The sequence below is a fragment of the Octodon degus genome, unplaced genomic scaffold (assembly GCF_000260255.1).
Source record: "Octodon degus isolate 3935 unplaced genomic scaffold, OctDeg1.0 scaffold00353, whole genome shotgun sequence".
Classification (NCBI taxonomy): domain Eukaryota; kingdom Metazoa; phylum Chordata; class Mammalia; order Rodentia; family Octodontidae; genus Octodon; species Octodon degus.
In genome coordinates this window covers 386,734-396,943 of record NW_004524929.1, presented here as the reverse complement: position 1 = coordinate 396,943, position 10,210 = coordinate 386,734, and the positions used below count along the sequence as shown (strand labels likewise).

Below are 10,210 nucleotides of genomic sequence, written 5' to 3'. Positions count from 1 at the left end.
ATATTTATTTATTTTTGTGGAGCCAGGGATTGAACTCAGGCCATTGTGCTTGTGCTTGCCAGGCAAATGCTTATTCAACTGAGCTATCTTCCCAGCCCCAAAACATATATTTATTATGTGACCCAGCAAGTAGGCACTTAAGTATTATCCAAGGGAAATGAATGTATATAGCATTATTATATATAATAGCCAAAAAACCCCAAAATAGCGCAAATATCTATCAGCTGGCAGATGGATAAATACAATGAAGTATGTGCATACATTGGAATATTTTTCAGCCATAAAACTGGTATATTGATATAAACTATAACATGGATAAATATTGAAAACATACTACATCAAAGAAACCAGTCACAGAAGATCATATGTACTTTTTTTCATATAAGATATGTGTGAGATTAAACACTTGTTTAGGCAAGCGCAGGGACTTGGGTTCGATTCCCAGCATCACAGGCTGCTCTGGCCCCGCCCCCAGGCACACTGAGCCAGCAACTGAGACCGAGCATGGTGGCACATGTCTGTAATCCGAGCACTGAGGAGGCTGAAAACAGAAGGATCACTATGAGTCTGAGCTGCATAGTGAGACCCTGTACCAAATGCATAAAAAACAATAAATTAAAAAATATCTGTGAGATTAAATGTATGTAGACAGAAAGTAGTTTAGTGGTTGCCTAGGACTGGTAATGGTGAATTGAGAAAGGGATGAGTAGTAATAAAGGGGTGGGGACTTTTTGAGGTGATGAAAATATTCTAAAGTAACTGTGGTGATGGTTGTATATGTCTGTGCATGTATTAATAACTATTGGATTCTATACTTTAAATATGTAAAGTATATATGTGAATTGTGTCTCAGGGAAATGTAAAAATGGTGCTGTAGAAGCTGAAGCAGAATTGCTGTGAGTTTGAGGCTATCCTGAACTAATAGCAAGGTTAAGCCTAGCCTAGATTCTGTCAAAAAAATTTTTTTTAAAAAGATGCTTCTGGGAGAATTGGACATCTACATGGAAAAGAATATAAGCTGGGGATGTAGCTTGGTTGTAGGGTTTTCTTAGCATGGATAAGGCCCGGAGTTTGTTTCCTAGCTGGAAAAAAAGTTCATGAAGATTAGACTTACAAAAGTCAGAAGGGCCGGCCAAATAGCTCAGCGTATTAAAGTGCCTGCAAGCAGGCACAGGGGCCGGGGTTTTGATCCTGGCCTGCCGTGCCAGCCCCGCTCCTGGGGCATGCTGAGATGGCAGTTGAGACTGGGCATGGTGGCATGTGCCTGTAATCCCAGCTCTTGGGAGGCTGTAAACAGGAGAATCACTGTGAGTCCGATCTAGTAGTGAGACCCTGAACACCCTGTAGACCCTTCCCTAAAATAAGAAGAAAATAATCAATCTTTTGCCCTTCAATAAATGTCCTTAAAAACATGAGTAGCATGAAGTGCTGGCACATTCAAAATGTTTAAGTACCTTAAAATATTAAGTGAAAGAATCCAGAGACAAAGGCTACATATTGAATGTATCTGTTTAAATGAAATAACCAGTATAGGCCAGTATATTCTTCATAGCCAAAACGATGTAAATTAGTGTTTACCAGGGGCTTTGAAAACAGAAAAGAGAGCAACTGATATTGGGTGTGAGCTTGTTTTGGGGGAATATAAAATGTTCTACCACTACATAGTCATTATGGTTGCTCGTCTTTATTAAAATACTTAAAATGACTGATCTCTCAACATCTTAAAAGTGAGAGTTTTATTTTTTTTTTTTTTGTGGAACCGGGGATTGAACTCTGGCCCTTATGCTTTCCAGGCAAGCACTTATTCTACGAAGCAATCTCCTCAACCCCATGAGTTTTATAGTATGTGAATTTATCTGTTTTTAATATATATATATATTTTTTTTTCAGGTTTTTATAACAGAATATTATAGACTAGCTAGTCCAGTTTAAATCTCCACAGAAGAGAGAGTTGTAAGAACAACTTACAAGAAATAGAATAGTCTTTTAATCATCTTACTTTGTTAGTAGCTGAGGAAATAACTTTGTTCAAGGCTGTTCTGAGTTTAGCAATACTAGAATGATATGGTAATCATTTTTATATGGTTTGTAGTAAAAGGTACAAAACATTATGTGCTAAACATTCTTTTTCCTGCTTTTGTGCACTAATGATTACTTTCCCCTCATCAGATGGTCTCCCCTCACATGTTCCTTTCATGGCCTACTCTTGGAATTTACAACTTGTTATTCCACCATTGTCTTATTCATTAGAAGTGAGTCACTAAGTTCAGTATATATACTCAGGGTGGAAAGAATTAAATTCCACCTCTTGGATTCAAAATAGTTAGGGTAGATATACAGCCACTTTTTCTTAATTCATTGAGAAGAAATATTTGTAGTAATAGTGTTTGGACAGGATATCATGTCTGCATCTTGTACTATGAATAACCATTAAGAAGACAACAATATGCAATGTATTAAATATTATTTTTATTTATTATTATTATTATTATTATTATTATTATTTTTTTGGCAGAACCGGGGATTGAACTCAGATCCTTGCGTTTGCCAGTCAAGCGCTTATCCTACTGAACCATCTCCCCGGCCCCATGTATTAATTATTGAAACTGTCCTACTAATCGGTTTTGAAACTGTCTCATTGCTATTTGTTTCTCAGTAAAATTATTAAGAAAAAAGAAAGAACAAAGAATTTGTGAATATATTTTAAAACACCACAGGAGGGCACAATGAACAATACATAGAAAAAATAAGCAAACTACATATGTTAGAAGGTGGTTAAACTGTGAAAAAAATTAAAAAGTAAAGCACAACTAAAGACAATCAGTATGTATGCACGTGGAAGTGATGTAGGGTGCACTTTTGTTGTGATGATAGAGGTTGAATGAGGGCCTTCACTCTGAGCCACATCCCTGGCTCTATTTTTTTAGATCTCGGGACCTTGTGCTTGCTAGGCATGTGCTCTACTGCTGAGCTACATCCCCGGATTGCTATTATTTTGAGAAGTGAATTTTCTAAATTATTAAGTTACTCAGGATGAGTTTGAACTTTAGGTCCTCCTGCCTCAGTCTGAGTTCTGGTATTAGAGGTGTGTGTCACCATACCTGATTTAGTTTACAATTTTAAATAACATGGACAGCATAGTCCTTGTTAAAAAGATTAGATTAGAACAAAGTCAAACATATCTGAAAGGTGAAAACCCCAAAGCAAGTAAATAACTAAAGCAAAAGCAATGAAGTGGGAGTCATCTTGACATGAAGAATAGCTGGCATGCTTGCCTGGCACAGAGAAAAGTTTGGTGATAGAAGATGTCATAGAGTTTAGAGAGGCAGGTGTGGGAAATAATGTAGGACCTCGTTGGCTATTGTATGTAATTTTGTAATTTTTATTTCTTTATCCTACTTTCAATATTAAATTGGATTATGTACGGAAAAAATGTGTAGTAACCAGGAAATCACTCTCTAAGAGGTTTTATTATTTGAATATTGCATGTTTTTGTTTTCAGTTAGCCTAGCTATAGAAACCACTTCCCTTTCCCACTTCCCTTTACTTCACCTTTCATCAAAGGTGAATACTTTTTTGTAAGCAAGTAGAAAAGAATGCTGACATTTATTATTAGCACATTTTCATTTGGGGAGGTAGGGGCAAAGTTCAAAAAAGATTCTGAAATTAATGGATTTATTGTTTCTAACAGGAATGTAAAGAAGAAATCATAATGGATGCAAGTATTAATATGAATTCTGTTACCATCTCTGTTGAGGGAATGACATGTAATTCCTGTGTTTGGACCATTGAAAAGCATATTGGAAGCGTGAATGGTGTTCATCATGTTAAAGTAAGTTATTCTTTAAAAATTAGTGAAGTAAAATGCTGGTGACTAGAATTCTGTTAGAAGCAAGTCACTAAGTCCAGGTGACTTAGTGAAAATTGCTTCTGACATTGGGATAAAAGCAGAGGCACGGATCCATTTGGTAATAAAGATTATCAAATTTCTTTCTTTCTTTCTTTCTTTCTTTCTTTCTTTCTTTCTTTCTTTCTTTCTTTCTTTCTTTCTTTCGCAGTACTGGGGATTGAACTGAGAAGCCTGAGCTTGCCAGGCAAGTGCTTATTCTACTGAGCTATCTCTCTGGCCCCTTTCTTTGTCCTCTTAATTCCTCTTTCTAAAAAGAAAACAAAAAAGGACAACATCAGTTTAAAAACATCCTAATCCAGCCATGATGGAACATGGTTGTAATTCTAGTACTCCAGAGGCTGAGGTGGGAGGATCCTTATGCATTTGAGTCCAACCTTGGCTGTAAGTTCAAATACAGCCTGGGCTATATAGTAAGAACCTATCTCAACAAAACAAAACCACTACAAAAACATCAAAATGGATGAACTAATCTACTGATGAGTATTATATCCCCACAAACCAGTAACTGCCCAAAAGCCCCACCTATGAGTGCAAGAGTCTTTAAGGAGGCATTAGGATATTAATTCATTGGTTCTTTGTATTTATTTAGTCTTAATTTTGATCATTTTTATTCTTTATAATTTTCCTCCATAAAGTTGGAGTTTGCAGAGTTCTTGCTTGCCTAGTACCTTGAGGTGCATCATTAGATTGCTTTCTTTTTTTAATGTAATCATTGGTAGCAATCAGCTTCCCTCTTTGAACAGTTTTCATTATTTATGTCTCATAGGTTTTTTTTTTTTTTTTGGCGGAACCAGGGATTGAACTCAGACCCTTGTGCTTGCTAGGGAAGTGCTTATTCCACTGAGCCATCTCCTCAGCCCCTCATAGGTTTTGATATGTTGCATTGGTTTTATAGTGTGATTCTAGGAAGTCATTTTCATAACCAAATAGTAAAAGGGTAACAACAGTTATTATAGTGTATACCATTATGTTAAAAATAGTACAAGATATAAATCCAAATGATTCTTACAAAAAAGAAATGGATAGCACATACTTGTTTTTCAGTGACTTGAGATAAACTTTCAGTATAAATAAAACATAGCATATGTGTTAATATTTTCAATTTTATTTTTTCAATACTTTCAAAACAATGAAATATATAATTTTGATATTTGAATTTTTATCTACTTTTCTTTGATCTCTTGCTCTTTCTCTGGTCAAAATGTGTTCATGCTCTTATATCCAGTAGATATAATTTTATATTATTTCTAATGCTGTTTTTTCTATTACTATTTTGTATTCTTTAGGAAGAAAAAGAGAAGGGAGGATGAAATGGGAGGTGGTAATTGCTTGGAAGGAAAGCCCCCTCCCTTAAGAATATCAGGAATCTTGCTTTCTGGTGTCCTTTCTCTCCTTGGGACAGTCAGTCTACAGTAGAATTTCTTCATTCCATTTTTCCTCAAACATTAGTACATACACACAAAATAAAAACATAAAAAATAAGGTAACAAAATGCCTCAAAGACTTGCAACTGCCCCACTGAAGACTTGAGGGTCACTGATAGACAGCAAACCAAACACAAGAAATGTGTGTTGTATACAAAAATGATTGAAAGTGGATATAAAGAAACATGACAAGTACAAAGATGACCTAGCATCGTTGTGCAAATACTATACAGAATAACAAATGTCATTACTTGAGAAACAACTAATTGAAAGAGCCAAAATGGTTCCAAATATGAGTGACAAATTTATCAACAATACAGACTCCACCAAAAATTGCCAAACAGAAATCAGATATAATCCTATAGAATCCAGAAATAATAGAAATGGCAAATTTGAAGAAAGGATTTTAGAATTTGAAAAAATGTAATACATGATGATTTATTCAGAGAAACCTTAGAAATGATATGAAAGGAAGAAAAAATCTATTGAACAGCTAAGAAGACTAACCTAAGGCTAATTAGAGTTGGGGGAATTTATATACAGCCCGTGTACAATAAAAAATCTATTTATAGAAATAATAGCAGAAAACTTCCTGTTTATGAAGAAAGAACTCAATGTACAGCAAAGTGAGGCCCACAGATACTAAATGGCTACACTGAAAATAGACGTTCCCTATTGATGTAGGCAAATTTCCAGATGTGCAACAAAAAGAATCTGAAATGTGTCAGAGTGGAACATAAAATCCCTTGTAAATGTAAACCTATTTGGATCATGCTGACTTCTCAGTACAGTCTTTATTTTTTTTGGTGGAACTGGTGATTGAACTTAGGCCCTTGCGCTTGCCAGGTAAGTGCTTATTCTACTGAGCCATCTAATCGCCCCCCTCAATACAGACTTTAAAAGGCATAAAATCTTGAAGTGTTTCAAGCCTCAAATAAAACATTTTCCAACTCAGACAAATATATCTTGAAAACTATCTCAAAATTGATGGAGAAGTAAGGTCTTTCTGTGAGAATGCTTTAAGAGATTCATGAACACAAAACCAGCACTCCATAAAGTACTTAAGAATGTCTTGGACAGAGAAAATGAATGCAACAAAGTAAAAAGCTCAGATGGAGTGAATACATCAAACAAGGTGAGTAGTTAGATGAAAAGGGAACTCACTGTGTAGCCTACGCTGCCTCAAATTTGTTCCAGTCCTTCTGCCTTAGCCTCCCAAGTGCTGAGATTATAGCTGTGTGCCACCACACCTTGTGCATGTGATTTTTCTAGAGCTAGGATGCTTTGCTTTTGTCTGTTAATACAATATATTACACACTGCCTTTTCCCCCCCATTTTTTATGTATTTGGTTCAGGGTCTCACTAGGCAGCTTGGACTCACTTTGCTGATATCAATTTTTGTAGAGCTGGCAATGACAAATTTCTGGTGTGTTCTTCGTAGAGGAACCTGATCAAGGCTAAGAGGCCCAGTCACAAGTTGCAAGCCACTGGTCTACTGCTTCAGGAAGACCACTGTCTTGCCTTTTTGACACCCAATGAGGATGATCAAGATGGTGCCGGGAGTGATGCTAGCTCGAAGTTTCCTCACATGCTGACTGAAGGGTTTCTTGCCGTGGCTCAACAGCTTTTGTGGCACGTCTTCTGTAGGGTAGTATCTAGACATTTTTTTTTTGGTGGAACCAGGGATTGAACTCAGGCCCTTGCACTTGCCAGGGAAGAGCTTATTCCACTGAGCCATCTCCCTGACTCCCAATCTAGGCATTTTTTGAAGCTTAACCACCTGGCTACCTCCATTCTTGTTCCCACTGACCGGTTTTGTGATTATAGCAAGAACTTTCTCCTTTTTCTTCTCAACCTTTGATTTAGCAGCTGTGTACTGTGTCTTGTACAAAGCCTTCTGGAATACATAGCAGATTGGGAGTATCTGGCAATTCCTCTTACCAGGACAGGATTTCTTCAGAGGGGCTGCCCCTTCTTGGACTTTTTTGCTTTCACCTTACTCTTTTTACTAGTATCACTGGCAGAAGCCTTCTTGGCTTTGGGTTTCTTCTCTTTAGTGTCTGGCTTCTCAATTTTTCACCTGCCATCTTGCAAGATGGGAAAGAGAACTAAGTTTCCCCCAACAGCTTTTTGAGTTCTGCCTCTTATACTGCTGGCAACAATCCTCAGGTGGGCCTCCCACACACAGCACCACACCAGTTCAGCTCAGCTGGGTGTTACAAGTTGACCACCAGTTTCCTATCTACCACAGATAATAATGGCAGCTCTGCTTCATAATTATTTTTACTCCAAACCGTACCTTTTTACCCTTTCAGAGATTTCAAAGTGGTTCTGACATTTCAGTGAAATACAGTATCTATACTTTTTTATATGTATAGTGTACTTATCTGTGATCATGACTTTTTGTAAGATCTTTAGCAGATTTACTTATTGTTTTTATGACAGAAAATTGAACAGTTGGCACATCATAGTCCTCTATGAAGTTTGATACATTTCCTTAGTTTGAGTCATGAGAAATGTGGGGCTAGTATGTGAGCAATTTGTGTGTAAATCTGAAGCTGTAGGTGATTTTTTTCCATGTTTGAGTTTCTTACTCATTTTGGTCAGACAGCAGAATAATTTTTTTTTTTATTTTACTATCTGTAGGGGGAAAATCATTGTTTCTTAGTTGTTGACTATGCACTCTGGTTAGCTAATACTTTTTTTAAATTTTTTATTTATTTCTTTATTTGTGTGTGTGTGTGTGTGTGTGTGTCCAGCTCAGCCCACCAGGGGGCGGGGCTGGCTGGCATGTGGTGCTGGGGGATTGAACCGTGGTCCCTGGGCTTTGCTAAGCTTGTTCTAAGTAGGTGCTTTAGACCACTGAGCCATCTCACCAGCCCCGCTAATACTTTTGATAGTTGTGGGTAAAACAGTTTTATGTAGCTGGGCATGGTGGTGCATGCCTATATTTCTAAAACTGGGAGGTTTTCTTTTTTTTTTTTTTTGGTACCAGGGATCAGACTCAGGACCTTGTGTTTGCCAGGCAAGCACTTATTCTTCCCTGAACTATCTCTCCAGCCCCCAAAACTGTGGGAGGCTGACACAGGATGATCACAAGTTCAATCCCAGCTTGGGTGACTTAGTGACTTATCTTGTCTCAAAATTAAAAATACAAAAGAACTAGGGGTACAGTTTAGTATGAAGACCTTACTACTGCTACAACCAACCAACCCTAAACTCCTTTGTTTATACTGTAATATACCTTCTAAGTTTTCTGTCCGAGGCATTCCTGTGAACACTTAGATACAAATATTTCCATTTTCATGTGCTTCAAAGGTAGATTTTCCTTTGTATTAACCATCTGCTTTGGCATAACACCAGTTTTAGAGGCTCTTGCATCACCCCCCCACCAGAACCCTAAAAGGATATAGTTGCAAAAATTTAGTTTTCTGTGGTGGAAGAGCGAAGTTGAAAATGCTGGAATTGACAGGTCATTATTTTGTTTACTATGCTGCAGATTTTCTCCAGTGAATTTGTCTTAAAGTTATCCAAATTTATAAAAACATTTTGTTGGGCTGGTGAGATGGCTCAGTGGTCTAAAGCACCTACTTAGAACAAGCTTAGCAAAGCACAGGGACTGCGGTTCCGATCCCCCAGCACCACATGCCAGCCAGCCCCGCCCCCTGGTGGGCTGAGCTGGCCACACACACACACACACATAAAAAAAAAAAAAACATTTTGTAGTTTTCCACTAATTGTAACTATAAAAAGTGATGAATATTTTATACTTGTTGATTAAGAAAGAGGATAACAAAAGTAGCTCTACAATTGTCAGTGCTGAAGCTTTAAAGTGAGTTAATTTAAATGGGTTATAATCCTGGCACTTGGGTGCAGCAGGATTGCCCCAAATTTGAGGCTAGCGTAGGCCACAATAGGAAGTTCAAGACTAGCCTGAACTACATAGGGAGACCCTGTCTCAAAACCAAAACCAAAACACACACACACAAAATAAATGATTTAATGTCAGTGAGTAATAAGTATGACACTGTACTTCATATATCCTTCAATGAAACCAGTTAAACCTCCGTTGATTTAAGATGAGGCAGATGCTGGAGGCCAGAGTAGAAGCTGACTCTAATTGTATAGTAGTGTCTGTGCTAATTGCAGTAAAGCTATTTTAACTGTGAAGCTGGTTTACATAATTGTTTTTTTCATGTGCTTTAGGTACTTTTGTCTGCTGATAGCTGTAGTTTTGAAAAATCCCAAATTTAGTGCCTAGCAAATTCTTCTATGTGAATATTTGTTTCTTTTACAATATCCATGTATGACTGTAGAGCTAGATTCTGCTTTAATATTTGCAAGTATATTTGTTTCTCAAAACAATCTACTTGCACCCCACTTATTTATAAGATTGCTATACCCATTGCACTGTCCCAGAATTCACTAGTGCTTAATAAGGTCTGTTTAAGGTCAAATAAGTGCATTTGAAGTTTGATTAAATTTTATAGGAAGAATGACAGTGATATAATGTGAAAGCACTTTGTATCGCAAATCGGTAGTGATTTGTATAAATTCCCGTGACAGATACTCTAGGTTTCTTTCCAGGGCACATTAGTAATTTGATTTCTAAACATAAAAAAACATTCTTTTTTCCAGCTATGATTCTCCACCTCCTGTCAAAAGGCCTTATGAAATAGAGCATACTGGTGACCTTTCTTATTTTTTCCTTCCTTTAACAAATATTTTTTGTAATTGTTAAATCTTCTAAACCCAGTGACAAATTCATTGTGAAGTTAGTCAGGCTTTAAAAATTTTTTAAAAATGTATTTAGTATAGGGTCTATAGGGTCTCAATGCACAGATTGGACTCATAGTGATCCTCCTGTTTTCAGCCT

General features: G+C 37.0%; 1 protein-coding gene across 1 annotated transcript in view; it reads left to right on the top strand.

The window, feature by feature from the left end:
- The window catches only part of Atp7a (ATPase copper transporting alpha), a 173,366-nt gene that overhangs the window by 39,433 nt on the left and 123,723 nt on the right, over positions 1-10,210 (top strand). Inside the window, exon 2 of the mRNA XM_004648103.3 lies at positions 3,692-3,832. Coding sequence (XP_004648160.1) covers positions 3,713-3,832 — 120 coding nt within the window. The 5' untranslated portion in view covers positions 3,692-3,712. The remainder of the gene's footprint in view (positions 1-3,691; positions 3,833-10,210) is intronic.